The sequence below is a fragment of the Ictalurus punctatus genome, chromosome 21 (assembly GCF_001660625.3).
Source record: "Ictalurus punctatus breed USDA103 chromosome 21, Coco_2.0, whole genome shotgun sequence".
NCBI lineage: Eukaryota > Metazoa > Chordata > Actinopteri > Siluriformes > Ictaluridae > Ictalurus > Ictalurus punctatus.
In genome coordinates this window covers 4,168,486-4,195,919 of record NC_030436.2, presented here as the reverse complement: position 1 = coordinate 4,195,919, position 27,434 = coordinate 4,168,486, and the positions used below count along the sequence as shown (strand labels likewise).

At 36.3% G+C, this 27,434-nt stretch overlaps 1 protein-coding gene across 1 annotated transcript in view; it reads right to left on the bottom strand.

Moving 5' to 3' along the window:
- Positions 1–27,434, bottom strand: part of stab1 (stabilin 1) — an 88,933-nt gene that overhangs the window by 47,485 nt on the left and 14,014 nt on the right. Inside the window, exons 14-36 of the mRNA XM_017450504.3 lie at positions 26,374–26,445; positions 26,130–26,243; positions 25,681–25,734; positions 24,784–24,864; positions 24,141–24,299; positions 23,254–23,316; positions 22,892–22,990; positions 21,778–21,864; positions 19,285–19,396; positions 16,428–16,614; positions 15,713–15,806; positions 9,642–9,800; positions 9,263–9,358; positions 8,951–9,046; positions 8,231–8,278; positions 8,009–8,136; positions 6,838–6,946; positions 6,664–6,741; positions 3,012–3,113; positions 1,925–2,029; positions 1,695–1,829; positions 1,477–1,605; positions 892–945 (exon numbers count right to left, since the gene is read on the bottom strand). Coding sequence (XP_017305993.1) covers positions 892–945; positions 1,477–1,605; positions 1,695–1,829; positions 1,925–2,029; positions 3,012–3,113; positions 6,664–6,741; positions 6,838–6,946; positions 8,009–8,136; positions 8,231–8,278; positions 8,951–9,046; positions 9,263–9,358; positions 9,642–9,800; positions 15,713–15,806; positions 16,428–16,614; positions 19,285–19,396; positions 21,778–21,864; positions 22,892–22,990; positions 23,254–23,316; positions 24,141–24,299; positions 24,784–24,864; positions 25,681–25,734; positions 26,130–26,243; positions 26,374–26,445 — 2,361 coding nt within the window. The remainder of the gene's footprint in view (positions 1–891; positions 946–1,476; positions 1,606–1,694; positions 1,830–1,924; positions 2,030–3,011; positions 3,114–6,663; positions 6,742–6,837; positions 6,947–8,008; positions 8,137–8,230; positions 8,279–8,950; positions 9,047–9,262; positions 9,359–9,641; positions 9,801–15,712; positions 15,807–16,427; positions 16,615–19,284; positions 19,397–21,777; positions 21,865–22,891; positions 22,991–23,253; positions 23,317–24,140; positions 24,300–24,783; positions 24,865–25,680; positions 25,735–26,129; positions 26,244–26,373; positions 26,446–27,434) is intronic.

Here is a 27,434-nt window from a genome sequence, read left to right as displayed (position 1 = left end):
CTTTAGTTGTGCACTTAAGCTGCCACCTCTGAATACAGTAGAATGAGGTTTGGGAAAAAATGTAGATATACACAAAATAGTCCTTTTTCTTTCTTTCTTTTTTTCCGCAACAAAGCACAATTTAAGTTCTGTGATTTCATCTGCCAGTAAAATTGTGTCAGTTGTGGTAGGAAGAAGGGGTCTGAGAGATTGAACAGGTAACTAGGAATGGTTTACACCTGTTTGGTCATCAGCAGCCTAGTTATGCATCTGATTTTTTTTTTTTTCAGTCTAGAGAGAGATAGATATAATGTAAATGGTAGCTGAAGCTCAAGGGTATTGAGTTCAAATCCCAGCACTGCCAAGAACAAAAAAATAAAATTGCTGCAGTCCCTCCCCCAATCAAACTAGACCATACCTGTGTATTCAAGTGGGTACCCATCAAAGGCCTTGGTGGATTATGGTTGTAATCAAAATCAAACTAAAGCAAAAAAACTCAAACTAAATGGTTCAAAGCAGAGAACTAGAGAAAGCATGTTGCTTGGTGACTGTGAATGAGTGCACATGGTGCACAGACTTTATATAATGTTATTTACTGAATAAAATGTTATTTACTAAATAAATGAATAATGAGAAATTAACAGCATTGAGCTACTTGGACAGAAGCAGCCTATAATGACTCAGCTGTGTAGTGTTCAGTTTCTGTCCTCTGGGACTGGTGAACTGTGTGTTCCTTTTACTAATCCGCCTGATTCTATCCATGAAGGGCTGATAATTAGCAGTAGACGCAGGTGTGTTGAGACAGAGACAGCAGTGGGAAGCACACAGTCCCCTAAGCCCTGAGAACTGAGAACAAAGGCCATGTATGTACTAATGAAGCATGGGATGTGGAACAGAGGGGTGTTATCTTACAGGCTTGCCGTTCCACGTGCATTTAGGAGCTGAGTCGCATGCACCACACCTTCCCTGTGTGAGAATCAAACATAAGCAACATTAGGTGTTTTTATTCAAATAACTGGAGAATTTCTAATTAATGACAATTTCTGCGAGAACATTATGAGCATGTGGAGACTCAGTAGTTGCAGAGGTGCCAAATATGTAACTCTTGTACTTTGTTAATATATTTAACTTTACCTGATTGTAAGCAAAAACGTATACCTTGTACTCTTACTCAGTTATGCTTCCATGAACAAAAAAAAAAACTTTTCATTCTGACATTTTAGATCTTTAACTTTCTTTATTGCATATATTTAAAACAAAAAAAGAACCTGGCCTCATTAAAAAATGTAATCAAGCGATGGTTGTGTGGTTGGATTTATTTTTTTGTTTAAATTTCCAGTTTCATACAAATTAAGTTGTAAGAAAAGGTACAAATACAAACTTCACCCATAAACCTAACCTTAATCTTGTGTATATTGTTAGGAATATGCAATTGTGAGACCGTATTAAATAAGAGATTGTCCTGAATTCTGACTTCTGATTCACTGTAAGACTTACAAAGACTTTCGTGTACACTTCTTTGTTGCAGTAGTTTTTGTGAATCGCTAAAACCCGGGAGATGCTGATCATGACACCGTGCATTATCTCGGTGAAGTTCCCATCCAATGGTACATCATTAATTAACGTCTAAAGAAGAGAAAATTATATTCAGTCATTTTTGAGTTTATAGCACAAACAGTCTGATTTAATGCTGATATTATAATAACTTTATATACCTTATTTTCACTGTTTAAATGAATCATGATTTGATACTCATTCCCAAGCATTGTACTTTTTAATATCCCATCAGTCAAGTGTTCTGGGAAAAGCTGCTCTTTAAGAATGACATGATATTTCACAATGCTTTCATTCTATAAGAAGACAAACAAATTAATGTCAAAATGACTGAATAAAAACATGATCATGGAAGAGAATACATGAAATGCGTCAATCAATTTGATCTCACCAGACTTGTAGAATTTGTTTTCTCCAGGTAATCCTTAATCGCACTGTCAGATGGAACAAAGATAGTGAAGTCCTTCGCTGCGATGCTTTCTGTTAAATTGTACAGCTAACAAAAGGAGAATTGTGTACATCATTTAATCAGTCATTAATAATGATGGTAAATTTGTGAAAGAGTCATTCTTTAATCATTTAGATTAATTTAATCATTTCATGCCTAGTGTCCACACTAATGCAGAGCCAATTTATAATATAAATATTAATTTAAAATATAAGATGAAAATCCCCATCTGAATGGCTTGAGACCATTACTGAGATTTAATAAAAATAAATCCTTATCTTAAATCATTATCCTGATTTCTGTTGCTCTCTAGACTCATCATTGATTGCTTCGAGAACTGTTTGGATGGGCATGACCTAATACCTAATATTCTAATGATCATATTTCTCGGCCTGCTACATTACACACACAAAAAATAAACGCAACAGCACAATCAATGGGGTTTTTGACCCTACATGCATCCATTTATAGAATTATAGAGGTAGCTACAGCAGCTAGTTTGTGTTTACCCGCTAGCTTTCCTTTTAGGTTGCTCAGACTGAAAGATTTGAATAGTTAAGGAATGCATAAAAAGTGTAAGTTTGAGAAAATGTGGAAAATGGCATGGGGTGGTTTTGTTTTTGAATGTATAAAAAGTATTTTGGGGGATAAAAAAAAAAAAAAATTCACTTATCAGCATAATAATAGCGTATACTGCAGTATGTGGATAATAAGTGGCCCACTCTATATAGTGTGTTTATTGGCAGTGTAGAGTATGTGGATCAGTTTGTGTATGTGTTAGCATGTTTAGCAGTGGTGCTTATGAGCTAGCATGTGTATGACTGTGTGTAAGGGTTAGTGTACAGTATGCACTGGTAATGTGTGTGGGCTATTGTGTATATTGGTAGTATGTGTATGGGTTGATGCGTTTATGAATTCGGGTGTATTGGCTGGTGCCTGGGCTGGTGTGTTTATAGATAAGTCTGTATTGGTGCATGTTTAGTTTAGTGTATGTGTGTGTGTGTATGTGTATAGGACAGCTTGTATTTACCAATGCTGCTTCCCTGAACAGGCTGAATGAGGGTGTCTTATTGAGGACCTCCATCAGGTAAGGGGGAGGAGGCGGGATGTCAGAAATGGGTGGTTTCAGAACCTGACACAAAACACACACGCTATTTAACAGTGCTTTCTTCATGGAAGCATCTCATAGTAAATCTGAAATACAATTCAGTACCAGATTTCAGTACTAAAAATACAATATAATTAGATTGATTTACAAAATGTAATGGTATTTACATTAAAGTGGTATTTAAAGTGAAGGAAGGGATTACATTAAGAACAATAATATACATAACTATGTATGCAATTTCACTTTCAATTTCAAGAATATACAGTATACAATAAACAGCTATGCTCATAAATTTACACACCCCTTGCAGAATATCCAAAATGTTAATAATTTTAAAAAGAGAGATCATTAATAAGAGGGATCAATAACATTTAATTTTATTTTTTGTATTTATTATTGCACTGAATCAGCTTTTTCACATAACATGTTGTTATTTTTTTTAAAGATCTTATTTTTCTCATTTAGTACCGCCCTTCAGAAGCTACATATTTACATGTTTCCCAGAAGAGTAAAGAGTCCCCCAGTTGTCCTCAGTGTGAAACGATCTCAACATCATATAGCGACTGATGGAAGGGGGTCAAATATGCAGAAGAAAAGCAAAAAAGCAAAGAATGTGGAGGACCTGGAGGATTTTTCTGAAGAACAGTGGGCAGTTTAACTGCTCAGGACAAACTTTTGGGACTCGTGAAGAACTCTCACAAAACACAGTAGCTGATCATCCAAGTAGCAACACACAGTATTAAGAATCAAGCGTGTGTAAACTTCTGAACTGGTTCATTTGTATAAATTCAGTTATTATTTTGTCTTGTGGACTATGTGTAAACAATTATGTGAAATAGCTGATTCAGGGCAGGACTAAATAAAAAAACAAAATGCAATTTTAATGATCCCTCTTAGTTAAAAAATTTTTTTGTAGATTCTGCAAAGGGTGTGTAAATTTATAAGCACAACTCGTCAAGCACCATTAGTGTGTTGCATCCACCTGGATGATGTGATGTATAGTGTGCCAGAACACTAAACACACACCAGTTATTAGTGGAGTGATGTAGGCAATTCAGAGATGAGGATTATTAGGGGGCCATGATGGAGAAGGGCCAATGGGGGAATTTCACCAGGACACAGGACACTTTTACAAGAAGTGTCCTGGGATTTTTAATGGCCACAGAGAGTCAGGACTTCAGTTTAACATCTCATCTGAAAGACGGTGCTGTTTTTACAGTACAGTGTCCTCATCACTATACTGGGGCATTAGGCACCACACAGACCACAGGGTGAGCGCCCCCTGCTGGCCTCACTAATACCACTTCCAGCAGCAACCTTAGTTTTCCCCAGGAGGTCTCCCATCCAGGTACTGGCCAGACTCAACCCTGCTTAGCTTCAGTGGGAAACCAGACAAGAACTACAGGGAGATATGGCTCTCTGGCAAATAGAAATGTTTTAGGGGGAAAAATGGGGGGGACTTATAATAACATGGTTGCATTGGGAAAAGAAAGTACAGCCTCCTTCAGGTCTATGTTTTTATCTATCAACTTCTATAAACAAACAAATAATCTTACGTGACAACAAAAAACACAACAGATTTCAATATGTAGTCATTTATTCCCCCAAAACCAAAACAACATTTGGAAACCAGGTGGGGGGAAAATTAGTACACCCTTCCTACTTCCAGACTGGGGTGAGTATTTGGGCTTGTTTTGCAGGCACAGGATTTACGTAAGAAAATTAGTCATTGAGACAATGATGTACTCCACTTTATGCCAGAATATTCTTGAGACAAACATGAGGCCATCTGTCCAGCAGATTAAGCTGGGTTAAAATTGGGTCATGCAACAGGACAGTGATCCCAAGCACACACACTGACATCCGAATTTCTAAAGAAGAAAAAAAAAAATCAAGGTTGAAATGGCCAAGTCCAGAGCTCAACCCCACTGATTTGCTGTGGCAGGATCTTAAGAGAGTGGTGTATAAATAAATGCCCTCAAACATCAGTGAACTGAAGCATTGTTGTAAAGAACTTTGGGCCAATATTTCTCCAAATCGATGTGAAAGACTGATAAACTCCTACAGATTTAGATTAATCATATCAGAATTTTTTCCACCCTCAGTGTGATACCAAAAACGTATAAAAATTAAGTGAAAAACAATCTGAATCATTTTACATCACAAAAACCTGACATTTTAACAAAGGTGTGTATACTTTTATTATCCATTTTACATGTTACTGAATTATAGGTTGTACTTATTTTTTCCCACGTGGTTTCTGAATATTGGTTTACTTTTTAAGGAAAAATGATGACATAATGAATTTTTTTTTTTTTACTTGAGGTTATTTGTTTGTTAATAGAAATGGGTGATGACCACACAATTGTTATTTAGGCCCTGATAAAGTAATTTAAAAAAAACAACAACATAGAAGGAGGGTGAACATTCTTTTTCCCATAACTGTGTGTGTGCACCATTTATAATGGACCATGTGACTGTGCTCATCCAATCACATTTGAACTCTGTAATTATCATACAGCTGTCATAATTAAACTGATTCTGATTAACCCCAAATAAAGATCAGCTGTTTCTGTAGGATTTTCTTGACATCTTCTTGATTTCAGCAGACTACATAAGCCATGGTCTGCAAAGAGCTTACAAAGCATGTACAGGATCTCACTGTTGGAAGATATTGATCAGGAGAGGGGTACAAAAGAAATTCCAAAACAATGGAACACAGTGAAGGCCATCTTGAACAAGTAGAGAAAATGGGGCACTGCAGTGACGTTACCAAGAACAGCATGTCCCTACAAAATAGTCAAAAGGATAAAAGAATATCAGGGAGGCTGCCAACAGACCTACAGCAACATTAAAGGAGCTGCAGGAATATCTGGCAACAACAGGCTCTCATATGTCTGGGCTACGGGGTAAGGTGGCTAGATGGAAGATGGAAAAGAAAATTTTCCAAGTTCACCTACATTTTGACAAGACACGTATAATCACCCCAAATCATGTTGCAATATGTGTTATGGTCTGCTCAGGCCATGGTAGAACTTTTTGGACATAATTTTCAAAGATATATTTGGTGCAAAAACAAGACAGCTCATCACCCAATGAACACCATGCCAATTGTGGAGCATGGTAGTGGCTCTAATCAAGATCTACCCATCTATTTTGGCACAAAACCTACAGGCCTATGTCAGATAGCTGAAGAAAAAAATTTCACCTTTCAGCATGATAACGACCCAAAGCACAAAGGAAGTCAACAAAGGAATCGCTTTAGAAGAAGATCAATGTTTCTAAATAGACCAGTCAGAGCCCAGATTTAAATCCTATCAGACATTTGTGGAATGACTTGAAGAGCACTGTGCACAGGAGATCCCCTCGTAATTTGATAGATCTGGATCTTTTTTGGCAAGTAAGAGTGGAATAAAATCACCAGATCAAGATGTGCTAAGTTGGTAGACTCTTACCCAAAAAAAAGTATTACAAGCAAAGGTTGCATTAAGTAATGGTGATGAGGATGATTATTATTATTTCAAAAATCAATATATTGTATTATGTATGAATAAAATTGACAAATTATAATTACTGTATTGATTATGTGAATGAACCCGTTGGTTGCCTGGAGATCTGGGACAAGAATTGCAGCGTTATCAATCATAAGCTCCTGAAGAAGAAAACACATAGTTACACACATTGTATGGAGAGCAGAGTGTACATACACAAACACCTACATGTTATCAGAGAAATGTATGATTGTTACCCCGTTTTTAAGTGTGATCTCCCATTTTGTCTTGGATTTAGTTGGGACTGTTTTATTAATCTGCTTTCTCAAGTCATCATAGGAATAAATGCCATCCAAAAAGTGAGCTCTAAAAGGAACACATACACATCAAAATACAAACACTGATGGGAAAGTGAACAGTGCTGCACAGTGTGTCTTTTCATTTCCTCACAAGCTGAAGTCAAAATCCTCTATATGACCATTAAAGAAAGAATCAACTGAGGATTACTTTACTGGACACTTTAAGCATGATACTTTTCTAACAACCAGAATTCTTTGAACTGTTTCACAGAAAGCAAGAATTGTGAAAGAATCCTGAAGTCAGGTGTATAAAGTAAAGTTCAAGTACAAGGCATAAAGCAAAGCAAATCTCAAAGCATTTTTTATTTCATTTTTTTAATAGAAAGGGACATGAGAATGCAAAAAAAGAAATTCACTCCTGGCAGCCAATAGAATACAAATGTGTGGTATGTTATCTTTTCTACCAATAAAAAAACAAAATGTCCTCCAGCTCCACCAAGAATAAATAGGTGAGAAATGTATTGGTCCTCAGGTAAAATAATGTCAATAGTTACCATGGAGAGAGAATATTTGGTTACATGAACCAGAATACTTAATCAAATAAATTTCAGAGAGCAATTTATTTTTTTACACCTTACCTTTTCTTTTTGACCTTTAAAATTCTCATTACAAATCTCAAATGACATGAGTTTTTCATCTTTTTTTCTTCCCTTTTTTTCTAGTTACCAGTTCATATAGGATGAGACTCTTTGGGAGACTTTGCCTCCCAAAGCTAGCTAGTTCAATTCTGTAAATTAGTTTAAGCTAGTTCTGAAAGTCATTAAACATTAACTAAATAGCAAGACAAACTTTTTTACTCTTAAATATGAGTATGTTTAAATGTAGATACTTTTTGATTTTCATGCCAGTAGATGTTTGCCTCCAGTAAGATTTACACATAGTACCAGTAGTTTTACTTAAGTACCGTTTCTCTGTACTTTTTTCACCCCTGCTAGACACTCACATCAGATAGCTACCTAGCTAATGTTACCTGCTCACTGAACATCTATGCCCCACCTCCAACACGCGCACACATTTTGCCAGGTAAATCACTTCAGAATGGACCTATAAGATCAATTGGAGAACGTACCGCAGCAGGTAAGGAAGGCGGTAAAAGTCAGTCCAAAACAGATCCTGTGAATCAGTCAGATTTCCAAACGCATCCCTGGAGGGAACTAAAGCAGTCACATTGCTCTCAGCACTGATCACTGGGTGTCTCTAAAGTTTAAACGACAAAGTACACATTTTACTTTCATTGCAAAACACTAAGTCTTTTGTTATTGGCTTATACTAATGACTAAACTGTACAAACTTGTAGATAGCGGTTGAAAGTGTAGAAATCTGAGTTCCCATCTAGCTCCTGGAAAGAGTTGAGAAAAAAAAAATAGCATCATTAAGGGATAAACATTATAGTAATTGTCTGTTCATTAATTAGATAACATTCAAAACAAACATACTTTTAAAAAAATCTTTTATGGTTTATGTAAACTACTATAGGAAGTGATATTAGTCAATTATTTACACTTCATATTTCCTTGAATTAAATAATGATTAATGTGGACTTATTTTTAGTCATGACAGAAACAAGAATTAGATATATTAATTAATTACATCGTTAACATGTCTTAGCATCAATTATTACTGATGAAGGTTAATTAAGGTCAACTTATGTTGCAAGTAAAAAAAGATGAACAATTTACAGAATTATTTAATAAATTACATGTATTAGTATGTCATTCTGTGAGTTAACAGCTTAACAATATGCATGAATAAAGTTACATATGCTTTTAACTGAATTCATTCTAACATATACCGTAAATACAAACAAAAATCCGAGATATATTAGCTCATTTGCTATTAATTAGACTTTTTCAAATATCCAACTGTCATCTGCTAACCTTTACACATTTTAACTTCATTTTTTTCTTAGACTAAAATGTTTTTGTTTTTTAAAAGCTGTGTACTGTTAGCACAAAGTCAGGTACTGAACTTGTATTAAATAGTGATTCATTATTCTGACAAAGGCACTTACCATCAGTATATTCCCATAGCATGTGAATCCATCTCCTTCATAACCTTTCAAACAAGTACACTCGTGTGTGCCACTGTTATTAAATGAACATGTCGCCTGTTGTAAAAAGTAAGAAAGAAAGAAAGCTACACCTTATAAGTGATTGCTTAGTCTACTAGCTATGCATGCAGTCTGAGTCATGACTCAAATAAATACAAAATATCCATGATGCACCTAGTTTGTAGAGACTAGAGCACTGTTTCAGACATAGTTACTGTACACACATCCTGTATTTGACTCAGTAGGGAAATTTGAGTATTACTGAATACAAACCACGCTGTGGCAGCCTCCATTTTCTATCCTGCAGGGGTTAATAATCTGACACATGATGCCATTTCCCATGAATCCCTTCTTACAGGCACATTCGCTCTGAAGAAATAACAAGTAAAATGAGTATTTGCAATTTTAAAGCATTTAATGCATTCTTTTAAAAACATTAGATTAGAATATTAAAAATACATCATTTTAATATAATATCTTTTTAGGATAATACATATGATATAAGATAAAAGAGTCTGTGCAAGATGTAATACAAAATCGAGTGCATTTTTATACATTCATTTAGTATAAGATATTTAACTGGAAAAAAAAAATAGATGACATAATTTGGGATATGTCTCATCTGTTCTCAACGGTGATCTTTAAGTGTTACCTGGCCAGGTCCGGTGGGGGTGCAGTCAGCGTCTTCATGACACCCACCACGGTTCTCCATTAAACAGTTATTAATCTCCATACACACAACACCATCGCCTGTCCATCCCTCATTACACACACACGACACATTTCCAGGGCCTGCATACACACACTGTGCCTGTAAACACATATGTAGTTCAGTGATAGTGCAGATAACAAAATACATCTACATTAGGTTCTACTGAACTGACCAGAAACGTCATCTTAATGTCATGTCATATTTACATTACAAGTCTTCAGGCTTGTTCACATTTAGGTAAAACACATTTGTAATTGAATTGATATGACACTTAATATAACGCTCTAGGTACATAAATATGGCGCTGTTGAATTCTCAAATAAGAAGATTCATTTTTTATAACAGCATATCTCTGACAATAGTTTCATTTGTCATTTAACTGATAGGCTTATCATTCTAAAATGTTATCCTTATTACAGTAACAACTCATTCATGGGGTTGTGTAATGCAGATTGATACATAATCTCAGGCTAATAATAAATTGATTAAGAATGTGTGCTGTTACTGAAAGAGGAAAAGAAGAGAGGCTGGTAAGTGATTGACTCTTTATATCTACTATAATGTAAACAATGACAGGAACTAACTTGTTTCACAGACACTCTACAACATTAAATGTAACCATAAATTGTTAAAAAGCACAAAGTGTTGTTCAGTAATAAATGTAAAAAAAATTAATCATTGGCCAGTTGCTGTGGTATAAGAGAAATAAAACACTTTGCTGTTATAGCTAAACAATCCACTTCAGGGTGGTGACAGTAACTCTACTTTGTGCCCACACCTATCAGACAACCACATTGTGGAATATGTTCATATAACATCGCACCTTGTCATGTTTTTTTTATTACTTATTACGTGAAGCAATGTATACTGCAGAGAGAATTCGGTGAATTTCGTCTCATAATTTAAACCATTTAACTCTGATATTATTAGGCTCTGTTTTCTACGCCAAACATATTTAAAAAGATTCCAGCTGGACACAGTACTAGCTATCACCGCCTGGTCCTATATAGTACTACACTATCACAGCCTGGTTCTGTATGGTACTACACTATCACAGCCTGGTTCTGTATGGTACTACACTATCACAGCCTGGTTCTATACAGTACTACACTATCACAGCCTGGTTCTATACAGTACTACACTACCACAGCCTGGTCCTATAAAGTACTACACAATCACAGCCTGGTTCTATATGGTACTACACTATCACAGCCTGGTTTTCTATAGTACTACACTATCACAGCCTGGTTCTATATAATACTACACTATCACAGCCTGGTTCTATATAGTACTAGAATATCACAACCTGGTTCTGTATGGTACTACACTATCATCGCCTGGTTCTGTATGGTACTACACTATCACAGCCTGGTTCTATATAGTACTACACTATCACAGCCTGGTTCTACATGGTACTACACTATCACAGCCTGGTCCCATATAGTACTACACTATCACAGCCTGGTTCTATATAGTACTACACTATCACAGCCTGGTCCTATATAGTACTACACTGTCACAGCCTGGTTCTGTATGGTACTACACTATCACAGCCTGGTTCTATATAGTACTACACTGTCACAGCCTGGTTCCAAGTGATAGTACACTATCACAGCGTGGTTCTATATGGTACTACACTATCATCACCTGGTTCTATATGATAGTACACTATCACAGCCTGGTTCTGTATGGCACTACACTATCATCACCTGGTTCTATATGATAGTACACTATCACAGCCTGGTTCTGTATGGCACTACACTATCACAACCTGGTTCTGTATGGTACTACACTATCACAGCCTGGTCCTATATGGTACTACACTATCACAGCCTGGTCCTATATGGTACTACACTATCACAGCCTGGTTCTATATAGTACTACACTATCACAGCTTATTCTATATGGTACTACACTATCACAGCCTGGTCCTATATGGTACTACACTATCACAGCCTGGTTCTGTATGGTACTACACTATCACAGCCTGGTTCTGTATGGTACTACACTATCACAGCCTGGTGCTGTATGGTACTACACTATCACAGCCTGGTTCTATACAGTACTAGAATATCACAGTCTGGTCCTATATAGTACTACACTATCACAGCCTGGTCCTATAAAGTACTACACAATCACAGCCTGGCTCTATATGGTACTACACTATCACAGCCTGGTTTTCTATAGTACTACACTATCACAGCCTGGTTCTATATAGTACTACACTATCACAGCCTGGTTCTATATAGTACTACACCATCATCGCCTGGTTCTATATAGTACTAGAATATCACAGCCTGGTTCTATATAGTACTACACTATCATCGCCTGGTTCTGTATAGTACTACACTATCACAACCTGGTTCTGTATGGTACTACACTATCATCGCCTGGTTCTGTATGGTACTACACTATCACAGCCTGGTTCTACATGGTACTACACTATCACAGCCTGGTCCCATATAGTACTACACTATCACAGCCTGGTTCTATATAGTACTACACTATCACAGCCTGGTTCTATATAGTACTACACTATCACAGCCTGGTTCTATATAGTACTACACTATCACAGCCTGGTCCTATATAGTACTACACTATCACAGCCTGGTCCTATATAGTACTACACTGTCACAGCCTGGTTCTGTATGGTACTATACTATCACAGCCTGGTTCTATATAGTACTACACTATCACAGCCTGGTTCTATATGGTACTACACTATCACAGCCTGGTTCTATATAGTACTACACTATCACAGCTTAGTACTACACTATCACAGCCTGGTCCTATATGGTACTACACTATCACAGCCTGGTTCTGTATGGTACTACACTATCACAGCCTAGTCCTATATAGTACTACACTATCACAGCCTGGTCCTATATGGTACTACACTGTCACAGCCTGGTTCTATATAGTACTACACTATCACAGCCTGGTTCTATATAGTACTACACTATCACAGCTTATTCTATATGGTACTACACTATCACAGCCTGGTTCTATATGCTACTATACTATCACAGCCTGGTTCTATATGATACTACACTATCACAGCCTGGTCCTATATGGTACTACACTATCACAGTCTGGTTCTATATAGTACTACACTATCACAGCCTGGTTTTATATGGTACTACACTATCACAGCCTGGTTCTATATGGTACTACACTATCACAGCCTGGTTCTATATAGAACTACACTATCACAGCTTAGTACTACACTATCACAGCCTGGTCCTATATGGTACTACACTATCACAGCCTGGTTCTATATAGTACTACACTATCATCGCCTGGTTCTATATAGTACTAGAATATCACAGCCTGGTTCTATATAGTACTACACTATCATCGCCTGGTTCTGTATAGTACTACACTATCACAACCTGGTTCTGTATGGTACTACACTATCATCGCCTGGTTCTGTATGGTACTACACTATCACAGCCTGGTTCTACATGGTACTACACTATCACAGCCTGGTCCCATATAGTACTACACTATCACAGCCTGGTTCTATATAGTACTACACTATCACAGCCTGGTTCTATATAGTACTACACTATCACAGCCTGGTTCTATATAGTACTACACTATCACAGCCTGGTCCTATATAGTACTACACTATCACAGCCTGGTCCTATATAGTACTACACTGTCACAGCCTGGTTCTGTATGGTACTATACTATCACAGCCTGGTTCTATATAGTACTACACTATCACAGCCTGGTTCTATATGGTACTACACTATCACAGCCTGGTTCTATATAGTACTACACTGTCACAGCCTGGTTCCGTATGATAGTACACTATCATCACCTGGTTCTATATGATAGTACACTATCACAGCCTGGTTCTGTATGGTACTACACTATCACAGCCTGGTCCTATATGGTACTACACTATCACAGCCTGGTTCTATATGGTACTACACTATCACAGCCTGGTCCTATATAGTACTACACTATCACAGCTTATTCTATATGGTACTACATTATCACAGCCTGGTCCTATATGGTACTACACTATCACAGCCTGGTTCTGTATGGTACTACACTATCACAGCCTGGTGCTGTTTGGTACTACACTATCACAGCCTGGTTCTATATAGTACTACACTGTCACAGCCTGGTTCCGTATGATAGTACACTATCATCACCTGGTTCTATATGATAGTACACTATCACAGCCTGGTTCTGTATGGTACTACACTATCACAGCCTGGTCCTATATGGTACTACACTATCACAGCCTGGTTCTATATGGTACTACACTATCACAGCCTGGTCCTATATAGTACTACACTATCACAGCTTATTCTATATGGTACTACATTATCACAGCCTGGTCCTATATGGTACTACACTATCACAGCCTGGTTCTGTATGGTACTACACTAATACACACAGCCTGGTTCTGTATGGTACTACACTATCACAGCCTGGTGCTGTTTGGTACTACACTATCACAGCCTGGTTCTATACAGTACTACACTATCACAACCTGGTTCTGTATGGTACTACACTATCATCGCCTGGTTCTGTATGGTACTACACTATCACAGCCTGGTTCTACATGGTACTACACTATCACAGCCTGGTTTTCTATAGTACTACACTATCACAGCCTGGTTCTATATAGTACTACACTATCACAGCCTGGTTCTATATAGTACTACACTATCATCGCCTGGTTCTATATAGTACTAGAATATCACGGCCTGGTTCTATATAGTACTACACTATCATCGCCTGGTTCTGTATAGTACTACGCTATCACAACCTGGTTCTGTATGGTACTACACTATCATCGCCTGGTTCTGTATGGTACTACACTATCACAGCCTGGTTCTACATGGTACTACACTATCACAGCCTGGTTCTACATGGTACTACACTATCACAGCCTGGTTCTACATGGTACTACACTATCACAGCCTGGTTCTACATGGTACTACACTATCACAGCCTGGTTCTACATGGTACTACACTATCACAGCCTGGTTCTATATAGTACTACACTATCACAGCCTGGTTCTATATAGTACTACACTATCACAGCCTGGTCCTATATAGTACTACACTATCACAGCCTGGTCCTATATAGTACTACACTATCACAGCCTGGTTCTATATGGTACTACACTATCACAGCCTGGTTCTATATAGTACTACACTATCACAGCTTAGTACTACACTATCACAGCCTGGTTCTATATAGTACTACACTATCACAGCCTGGTTCTATATGGTACTACACTATCACAGCCTGGTTCTATATGGTACTACACTATCACAGCCTAGTCCTATATAGTACTACACCATCACAGCCTGGTCCTATATGGTACTACACTATCACAGCCTGGTTCTATATAGAACTACACTATCACAGCCTGGTTCTATATAGTACTACACTATCATCGCCTGGTTCTATATAGTACTAGAATATCACAGCCTGGTTCTATATAGTACTACACTATCACAGCCTGGTTCTATATAGTACTACACTATCACAGCCTGGTCCTATATGGTACTACACTATCACAGCCTGGTTCTATATAGTACTACACTATCACAGCCTGGTTCTGTATGGTACTACACTATCACAGCCTGGTTCTGTATGGTACTACACTATCACAGCCTGGTTCTATATAGTACTACACTATCACAGCTTATTCTATATGGTACTACACTATCACAGCCTGGTTCTATATGGTACTACACTATCACAGCCTGGTTCTATATAATACTACACTATCACAGCCTGGTTCTATATCGTACCATATCACAGTACTAGATAACACAGTCTGTTAATGTATAGTGCTAGCTATTGTAGTCTGATTCTGTATTGTGCTAGCAATTTCAGTCTGATTCTGTGAAACCATTCCATTATATCTATTTCTTCAAACATACTGTTCTCAAATTCTTTATGCTTCTATCAGAACTTAGAAAAGAGAAACATAGAAAAAGTAGTAGATAAAAATGAAGATAGTGTTGCGGCTCACGTTTACGTGACAGCCTCCCCTGTCAGGTTTGAGGCACACGTTGGCTTCTGTGCAGGAGTATCCATCACCATCATATCCAGGATTACACACACACCTGCAGCACACACACACACCATAAACAATGAGCAAAGCATGATCCATACTGTGAAATAAAGTTCACTTTAACAGTGTTAATTATCAGAAGTAATCAAAGGCAAGACAAAATGGTGACACATTAAGGCAACATTTCATTTGATAGCAACTTTATAACGCGCATAGCAGTGAATAAGAATTGAATAAACAGCATACAGTGGATATAAAAAGCCTACATATCCCTATTAAAATTTGTGATTAAAAAAATAATTAAACCAAGATATCGCAAGTCAAAATCATGTCATGTTGATCTAACATGTAATTGTCAACATGAAAACATGTCATTTTAACAGTGTGTAACTTTTTATGTCCATTGTATTTCAGTAAAATGATTTGAGATGCTTTATGACAGTGGTCACCAACCCTCTTGCTTGAGATCTACCTTCCTGCAGATTTCACCTCCAACCAAAATCTAACACCCCGTTTTAGCTGATCGAGAACCTTTTAAGGCAATGATTAGATGGTCAGGTGGGCACGATTATGGTTGGAGCTAAAGTCTGCCTTAAGAAATACAAGGAATATATTACTTCAGAAGGTAGCATAAAAGCAAAAAACAAGTTAAGATTATTAAAGTAATACTGACGTGTTTATGTCATCAATGCGTGTGCAGTAAGCATGGATATGGCAGTGTTCGGAGGCTCCATCTGAATCACAGGGCGTGGCTGTGAGATCACAAAGCACTCCAGTGTATCCAGACAGACAGGAGTTCCTGCGACACACACCCTGACTGCCAGGCCTGTTATCACACACGCCATGAACACAGCGGCAATCTGTGCAAACACACAGACACAGAAATGCAGTAAAATCAACACGGTCAGTTAGTAATAATAAGAATATTATTTATTTATCACAGAATTCTATACAGAATTAACTATTCAAAAGAAGTTAAGCATTTAATTATTGGTTCAAATCAAATCATATTTTATTTGTCACATACAAAACCATAAATAGTATGACAGTGAAATGCTTTTTACGACCACACTGATATGTAAAGGAGAATAAAAAAAAGATAAAATACAACCCCAATTCCAAAAAGTAGGGACGGGGCAACAAAAGGCTGGAAAAGTAAGTGTTACTAAAAAGAAACAGCTGGAGGAACATTTTGCAACTAATTAGGTTAAATAAAAAGAGTATCTTAGAGAGGCAGAGTCTCTCAGAAGTAAAGATGGGATGGAATCTGGATGGAAGCATATGTTGCTCTAAAACCTGTATATACCTTTCAGCATTGATGGTTAATTTCCTGATGTACAAGCTGTCCATTCCATAGGCACTAATGCACCCCCATACCATCAGAGATGCAGGCTTTTAAACTGAGCGTTGATAAAAAGCCGGATGGTCCCTCTCCTCTTTAGTTTAAAGGATGCGGCATCAATGTTTTCATCAATCAAAAAAAATTCACATTTCTATTCCTCTGACCATAGAACAGTTTTCCACTTTGCCTCAGTTCATTTGGCCCAGAGAAGACTGCAGTGTTTCTAGATCATGTTCACACATGGCTTCTTCTTTCATGATTGAACTTTAGCCAGCATTTGTGGATGGCACGGTGAACTGTGTTCACAGACAATGAGTTCTGGAGGTGTTTCTGAGCCCATGCAGTGATTTGAATTACAGAATCAAACCTGTTTTTCATGCAGTGCCGCCTGAGGGCCCAACAACCATGGGCATGAACTATTGATTTTCACCCTTGTCCCTTGCACACAGAGATTTCTCCAGATTCTTGGAATCTTTTGATGATATTATGTACTGTAGATGACTAGATTCATAGTCTTCACAATTTTACATTGATGAACATTATTCTGAAATTGTTCCACAAATCGTAGACGCAGTTTTTCACAGATTGATGTCTTTCTTTACTTCTGAAAGACTCTCTAAGATCATCTTTTTTTATACCTGGTCATGTTACTGACCTGTTGCCAATTAAGCTCCTGCTGTTTCTTTTCAGTAACACTTACTTTTCCAGCCTTTTGTTGCCCCAAATCCTTTTTGAGATGTATTGCAGCCATTAAATTCCAAAATTACCTTATTTTTTTCATTAAATGGTACATTTACTCAATTTAAACATTTGATATGTTTTCTATGTTCTATTGTGAATAACATATGGGTTCATGAGATGTGTAAATAATTGGAATCTGTTTTTATTTTCATTTTACGAAGTGTCCCAACTTTTTTTGGAATTGGGGTTGTATAATAAAGATTAAAAAATATAATCAGGAAAAAATGAGAGAGAAATAAAGAATATGATTTACAGAGAATATATTAATAGAAAATTTTAGAGAAAAAAATTACAATTTAGAATATAATACAAAAATTACAATTATATATATTAAAATAAATAAATAACTGAAAAGGAAAAACTTCCAGTTATAATATATTAAATGGAGTAGAAAAACTGTACATTTCATTTTAGCCATTCTGTTGCAGCCCTAAACATACACTCACTGAGCACTTTGTTAGGAACTCTATACTAATACTCAGTAGGGCCTCACTTTGCTCTCAAATCTCCCATTCTACCACATCCCAACACTGTTCTATTGGATTCTGATCGGGTGACTGGGAAAGCCACTAAAGAACAATATTACACAATTATTGTCATGTTCATGAAACCAGTTTGAGACGACTTTTGCTTTGTGACATGGTGCATGATGGAAGTTACACTCTGAAAGCTACAATACTCAAATAGGCTGTGACATTCAAGCAATGATTGACTGGTATAAAAGGGCCCAAAATGTGCCAAGAAAACATTCCCCACACCATTATACCACTTCCACCAGCCTGGACTGTTGACACAAGGCAGGTTGGGTCCAGCATTCATGCTGTTGGTGCCAAATTCTGACTCTACCATCTGTGTGCCTCAGCAGAAATCAAGATTCATAAGACCAGGCTACGTTTTTCCAGTCTTGTCCAGTTCTGGTGAGCCTGTGCCCACTGCAATCTCAACTTTCTTTTCTTGGTTGACAGAAGTGGAACCCAACATGGTCTTCTGCTGTTGTAGTCCATCTGCCTCAAGCGTCCACATGTTGTGCATTCTGAGATGCTTTTCTGCTCACCACAATTATACAGAGTGGTTATCTGAGCCTTTCTGTCAGTTCGAACCAATCTGGCCCTTCTCAGTTGACCTCTCTCATCAACAAGGTGTTTCTGTCTGCAGAACTGCTGCATACTTGATGATTTTTCTTTATTGCACCATTTTGTGTAAGCTCTAGAGACCAAGGAGGTGTGTCCACAGTCAAACCCACTGAGATCCCATTTTTCCCATTCTTTTCATTGATGTGAACATTACCCAAAGCTGCTGGCCCATATCTGCATGATTTTATGCATTGCACTGCTGCCACACGATTAGCTGATAATTGCATCAATGCATAGGTGTATAGGTGTTACTAATAAAGTTCTCAGTGAGTGTACCTCTATTACATAGATTAAGGTTCACCTTAGAATCTTACCTTCATCACAATTTTCTCCATGTTTCTTTGGGCTAGAGCAGATGTGGCAGCCAATGCCCATAAAGCCTGGGTTACAGTTACATGAGCCATCGCCATAAATGCCATCAGAACACTGTTAACAAAGTCAAACATGAAGTGAGCATTTCATTCCTCTGTACAAGTAATAATAATAAGAAGTAGAAGAAGAGGAGCTTTTCACTAGTAAAAATAAAATGTTACTACTAATTTTAAGACCTCTTAATGGCTTAATTTTTAAGATTAACTTTTTGTCAATAACTTGATTTTTTCCCCCATTTATATATATATATATATATATATATATATATATATATATATATATATATATATATATATATATATATATATGTGTGTGTGTGTGTGTGTGTGTGTGTGTGTGTGTGTGTGTGTGTGTGTGTAATAACTGAATTTTTGGAAAAAATGGAACATGTGTACGAGTCGAAAGTGGAACTGTTTGGAAGACAGCGGTCCAAACAATTCCACTTTCGACTCGTCAATCCACAGAACATTCTCACAAAAGGTTTGAGGATCATCAGTGTGTGTTTTCAGACAATTCAGACAAGCCTTTAATGGGTTAGCAGTGGTTTTTACCTCACCACTCTTCCATGGAAGCCATTTTTGCCCAGTGTCTTTCTGATAGTGTCATGAACAGCGACCTTTATTGATGAAAGAGAGGCCTGTAGTTCCTTTGATGTTATTCTTGGCTCTTTTATGACTTCCTGGTTGACTCGTTGCTGGATGAGTCATTGCTTTTGACTTCCTGGATGACTTATTTTTCGTGGAGGAATTTTGGAAGGTCGGCTGGGTAGGTACTTCTGGGCAGGTTCACTACTGTTTTTCCATTTGTGGATAATGGCTATCACTGTGAGTCCCAGAGCTTTTAAAATAGTTTTATAACGCTTCCCAGACTGATGTATTTCAGTCACCTTCTTCCTCATTATTTCTGGAATTTCTTTCAATTTTAGCATAGTGTGTTATTGGGTAAGACCTTTTAACCAACTTCCTGCTGTTGAAAAAGTTCTATTTAAGTGTTGATTTGATTGAACAGGGTTAGTAATCAGGCCTGATTGTGTCTAGTCCAGCTGAACCCCATTATGAATACAGTTTCATAGATTTGGGGAATTCGTAATTATGGGGGCAAATAGTTTCAAACCTTTTCACACAGGCCAAGTTGTATTAGATAACTTTTTTTGCTTCAATAAATTACATTATCATTTAAAAACTGTATTTTGTGTTTACTCAGTTTGTCTTTGTTTTATCTTAGATTTTGTTTTAATTTCTGAAACAAATTTACTATGAGAGATACACAAAAAATCAAATACTTCTTCACAACACTGTATATATAATAATTTTCTATTTTTCACTGTAATACTTTGTTGCAATTCTTTGTTTCTTTCTCTGTTTTTTAATTCACACATTTCCTAAATTTTAAATGTGTGAAAGGTGCTAGATAAGTAAAGCATTATTATTATTATTATTGTTGTTGTTGCTGAACAACCAAAAACATTAATATTAGAAGTGATGGTTAGCCCAGTTGAAAAGACTTGAATGTATGTTTTAAAAATGGAGAGATTCTTTAACTGTAATGGAGAGAGAGTTCATGAGTCAGAGATCCACTCTGAAGGCACATTAACTCACTGAGCTAATCATAGAATATCCAAGAGATAGGAAGGAGCAACAATTTTGAACTGAATGTGAGATTGAGTTTCACCCAAACAGCTGAATTTGGAGCAATTGAAGTATACAGAGAAACTTTCATACCACTGAGTGGGTAGACACAGATACAACAGATTTGGCTAGATACAAAAGAATGACTGAGCAGAGTAAGCAGCAGAGTAAGATAAATGTGGGGGTGGGTTGTGGATGGAATTTATGTTAAGATAAATCCAGATGTTGTCTGCAGAGCAGTGTCATAGCGAAAGTATATAAAACTTAGTGGACCAAGAATTCCTTGAGGAACCCTTGTCAGCCAGTAGATATTGTGGACATGTGCTCTGAGAGAATAACAAAACAATAATAATAATAATAATAATAATAATAATAATAATAATAATTGCAGTAATCATACTCATAATCACAATAATAGGAGCACATCAAAAACCAATGAATAGAGGACCCAAAATTCTAATATGGTACAACTAATATATAATATTAATATTAAAAAGGATTTCATATTAAATCCTTAATGATACCTTAATGATCCTTAAATATATCCTTCTACCTGCTCATAGAAATTTGACTGAATTTAGCACATACTGTAATTCAATAGAGAACTATCTATTCAAAAGAAGACAGCTATTCAGTGGTAACGTTACCAAAGAGCAATCTTATATTATTTTAAAGATTTATACAGTTAATGGAATAGTTGCAAACCAGAACAGGGCTATACAGCTTATTGAGTGGAAGGTTAAAGATGAGTTGTGGGGCAATAACACATCCAGGGTTTTGTGGAAGTAAAAGAGGTGTTGTACTTACAGTGCCTTTGTCATAACATGGGTGTTGGAAACCTCCAATACAGGGTTTACAGTCAGGCCCAAAGAAACCCTTGCAGCATTCAGCCCTCTTCAATACAAAGTTTTATTTATATCAGTCATATATTTTTTATATTTAATATTATGACTAAATACGACACAAATAGTAATTTACAATTAAAAACGGCTTGTTAAAATTACAAAAAAACAATGTAATATATACCGAAACCTATCATTAATGTCAGGCACAATGCTTACAGATATGTTGCTCGTTATTGGAAGGAAGATTTTATCAGAATTGCTCGAAATACTTTTTCTTTTCTTTTTTCTTTATGATTTTTAATAAACAGAAGACTATATTTTCCTCCAGTCTGTATATTAAAAACCTGTACATTATTCCCCATTATAAAAGGGTATGCACACTTATTCAACCAGGTTATTGTAAAAAAAAAATTTCCCTAAACCTTTTCTATTTGTTTTTCAGTTGAATGTGGTGGGTTGCTAACTCACATTAAAAGTGTTTTTTTCGTTTGTTTGTTTGTTTGTTTTCCCCCGGTTTCTATTATATGTACATCACAAAAACCTACAATTTTAACAGGGTTGTGAAGACTTTTTATATCCACTGTATTCAAGCAAACAGAAATATAAATGTGGAAGCTCATGATTTAATTTACTAGAATCAATTTTAAAAATCCATGTTGACAGACTAGTGAGAAGTTTCGACATGCTTAACACATGCCGTATAAATATGTATTTGTGTATGTATATGTGCTAAGATCTTAGGCAGTTATCATGATGTCACATTTAAATAGCACATATCTAGTGAAGAACAACCCTAAACAGATGCAATGACTAACATCACCAGTGACATTGATCATTATGACCTGATTAGCCATGGTGTTGTATTCATTATTTATACTCAAATCTGCTTTAACTAAGCTTACCAGTAACACAAACAAGACTAAATGCTATTAATTATGGAGCCCTAGTATGTTGAAGATAGACATATCGCTCTTGCTACTATGTATTTTAAACTCAAATTACACTTAAAATATTCGGATTCCACTGCCATAGCAGAAATGCGAAACCACACCAATAAAAGAGTTGTTTTTTTTTACCGTTCGTTTTGCTCGGCAATATTTTGCACAGCCTCGTACGCTGTTAAACTCACTCCATCGTGGATCAGGAAGAGGCTCACAATTGTGAAAACGGCCAGACTAATACAACAGAAAAATGCATGCAAGTCATCATATATGGATCAACTGCCAGCATTTGGATTAATAAATAATGAACTCTATCATTAACTAAAATGATGCAACTGATTAATCTGACTGTGGTGTACTATGTATACTGATATATATATATATATGATATATATATACACACACACACACATACAAAATATCTTGTCATACCACTATGTAATACAGTACTTTTGTTATAGAGGCATTATATATCTTCCATAACATCTAAAACGTACCTCTTCTTGACTTCCGGGTGGACATTGTGATTCAGAAATGTATTTGCACATTACACATGGAGTCTGCAAGCAAGGTTTTAAACAGTTTTAAAAACAAAATATACACGTGAGGTGTTGTATCAGCGCAATCAATATATTTCTATTTCTAAAGATTTTTACTCTGCAAAGGTTTCTTTTGTGCACTTCGACAATCAGCTCTTTGCCTTCTAATATTACAGGTGCAACAATAACCATACAGCCCAATATCATTTTAATTTTTTAATACATCATAGTTGTAATATTTCAACTTATTAATGAACATTAAAGATATTAACATTAGAATATTAAAGAAACATTACATATTAAAGAAAGAAAAACATGAATAATTTAGAGCCTGAAGAGGTTTAGCATCATCACTTCACAGCCTAACTGCAGGAGTTTCCCAGGGGTCAGTACCTGGTCTGTAGTTTTTCTCCTTATACAATACATCCCTCGGTTCATTGATTAGTCCACATGGCTTCTCTTACCACTACTATGCTGACGATAAAACATCTAGCCGTTGTTTGTATTTTCTGCACTACACTCTCACAAATAAAGACGCCAAACTGTATTTTTCCTTGCAGCTGGGGTAGTACCTTCTACATTACATCTTTTGTACATTTATTATATCAAATGGATTATATAAAAGTGAATATACTCACCTTTAAAAATATGTTTGTACATTTTTATTTATAAGAGTGTGTAATGTAATAGAGAATGTAGTATTTATTATAACAGTTTATAATAGCAACTGCAGCAACAGTGCAAGGGTTCAATATAATTATTCAGTTATACATTTTATTACGCAGAATAATGGCTCGATACTTTTGTGCATGTTATATCAACTTATCCCAAATTCAGCTACATACCATAATGATGGTGGTCTCATTAACATCACAGCGATGTGGCATGATCGGAACGATGGACGGTGGCACAAGAAGTCCATCAATGATGTGAATGATTCCATTGGATGCAACAATATCTTTCACTTCAAGAGGTATTCCTTTTTCCGTGAGCAACACTCTTCCCTGAGGGCGAAGGAGGAGAGAACCAATCAGGATGTTGGAATCCACATTTGTGATATGATATATCGCCACATTCAGTATCATCTCTACCCTATTCAGGACATTTTCTGGGCAGCATTTGTTATCTTGAGATAAAGCCTGTTCGGTTTGGAAGGTAGGTTATGTGTTATATCTTATTGTAGTATTGTAATAAAGTATTGCATGTATTTTTTAATTAAGTTGACAGTCTAGTGAGAAATTTTGACATGCTTAACACATGCATGACTTGTGGTGTGATCAGTGTTAAACATGTAGGACATGTGCTTTTATTTTTCACTTGTGATGACATATTGATTGTAACATTGATTGTAAAATATACATGATTATTCCATAATGGTATGTACATGCCGTATAAATACTGTATCTTGATAAGTGCAGTTATCATGATTTCACATTTAAATAGCACGTGTCTAGTGAAGAACAACCCTAAACAGATGCAGTGACTTACATCACCAGTGACATTGATCATTATGACCTGATTAGCCATGGTTTGGATCTGTGTCATGCTAGCCAGCTGGTCCACAGTTACCTACAAAAACGTACATATGCAGCATATTATATATATATATATATATATATATATATATATATATATATATATATATATATATATATATATATATATATATTTATACATACACATAATATAATAACCCAAGAATATTTGTTCATGCAACTTAAAGCAATAGCTCAACAAAAAATCAATAATGCACATATTTCCCTTTACTACGGCCAAAAGTTTTTTGGTGTCTGACATTTGCTTGTTTAGTTTTGCACTAAAGATATGAAGCTAGAGTAACTAACAAGTCTAGTTCGGTGAAACTTGCTTACATTAGTATAATTTTTAATCTCATCTACTTCTTCAGACATAAGCAAAAACACAATTTAAAAAAAGCATCGCTGTGTAGTGAAACACTAACTTCCTGGACAACCAGAATCAATTTTTTTAAATTAATTCAATTCAGTATTATTCCACCCAGTTGATCTCAAAATTTGAAGGCAGAATTCTGCCGGAGAGCCTGAAATTGTGTGGATTATAATAGTTTCTCTCTACAGTGTACACACTGATTATGCATGCGGTTTTACAAAAGAGTCTATTTAGAAATGAGAGTACTTTAACGCCATTTGAAACAGGTGCATTAAGATTTGGGAATGTATTTAAAGAAAAGATTTCGGGTGAGATGGACCGGCTTCAATGCTCTAGTTCAAAACTAAAGAAGATGAAGGTCAGACACTAAACTCATCTGGAATACATCTGGGGTCAATAAAAAAAAAATGTTTACATTGGATTTCACAATCAAAAACCTTGACAGTATTAGAAGCTAAAATGCAAACAGAGCCTTACTGCTGCTTGAGAGAACATATGGTGCCTCAGAAGCTCCTGAAGTTTGTGCTTGCCCTTTGGGAGAGAAAGATATATGTTGAGCAATGAAAATAATCAAATATTGGCATGAACTGGAAAAATTCGTATACAGATGTGGCCTTAAAGAATGCGTGTTTTTTCACGCGGTTTCAGGCGATCTGTCACGTGTGATCACGTGGCACCCCGCAGGCACTTCTTAGAATTTAAATTCATTTGTTGTGCTTCACACAATAACCACCAGGTGGCGCATGGAACAACATACTATAGCTGAACACATAGTACACTAAAAGCATGTGTGGTCAGTTAGATTTAAGTTAAAATATTACGTGTGGTTCATATAAAAATATTACGTTTCTCATGAAAACGTATTTCTAATTACAAGACTGAATTATACAAAGTGAGCATGAGAGTAATTCACATTGAATACTTACCTCCTTTAGCATGTATATAATACTACCGTCCCTAGATCTGTCCACGGCTTTATTGGATGGGACAAACAGTGTGAGTGGCCCTGGACCTTGGAGTGGCATTGGAGCTCCACAGTTCTATAACAATATATCAAATCAGGTGAAAGATTCAGTTCAGCTCCAGATGAGCATGCATCTGATTTTATTTGAAGAGGTTGAGGACCCTGATCATCTAAAAGTTCCACCAAAAAAAGGAAAGAGCACTCACATCTATCAGAGATACAAATCTATTGAATCTGGTGTCTTCTGCAAGAATGTCCCCGATGGTTTTGGAAGAGAACTGCAGTTACATAACAGCATGAGAGAAAACAATAGATGCCACGTAATGATTAATGAAAGTAATAATTTCTTTATTTTTTTGTAAATAAAAAAATTTATTTACACATTTGAACTCAAATGTAGTTGATCAGCCAAGATATATTTGGTATTTAAAGTCATCATCTTTAATTTTGGGTCATACATCCTATTTCAGTCTGATACATCTCATTGCTAAAGAAGGTAGAGAGTCCTGCTTCAAGATGGCTGCTACTGCTGGGGTTTTTTTTCAGTGAACTTTTGTCCATTTGTACAGATAAAGTGTTTTAGCCACAGAGGGTCTATATACGGGGTTGGATTCTTGATAAATTTCCTGTAAATGCATCTTTGACAATAGTTCCAGTTGCAAGGCAAAGAACAAGTTTATATTAATGTGGTTGTTCAGTGATGTGCTATCATTTCTATAGTAACTACTTACACAGGAACAGGTATGGTGGACACTATACAACACTGGGTTTTAAAGATGAATGCAATATTTGAGCTGTAAATTTTCTGACATGGGAAATTATGGTTTCTTAACTGCATTTTTTTTTTGTTTTTTGTCTTATTATCTTCAAGAGACAAGAGAGACTGGTGAGGGAACCACTGTTTAAAACTGTTAATACATAAGTGATACAAGGAACTAACTTTTATTGTACATTAAGCATAACTATAAACAAATAAAAATATGACATTCTTGAATAAATAATAATTATTAAATTGTTAACTACAGTTGTCAAATTGTTGCGGTATAAGAGAAATTAAACACTTTGGGACATTCTGTTATTAGAAAAGAATCAATTTCATGGTGGTAATGTCATCACACCACACCATTGTTGATGGTTTTCCTATATCAGTACACCCCACAGTGCATGATTGCTACTTACTGAAGAACCTGGTACAGATCGAGGCAAATGTAAAATGGTTTAAGCATGCACGTTGCACAACGCTAACCCGGTAGGTCATTGCATCTCT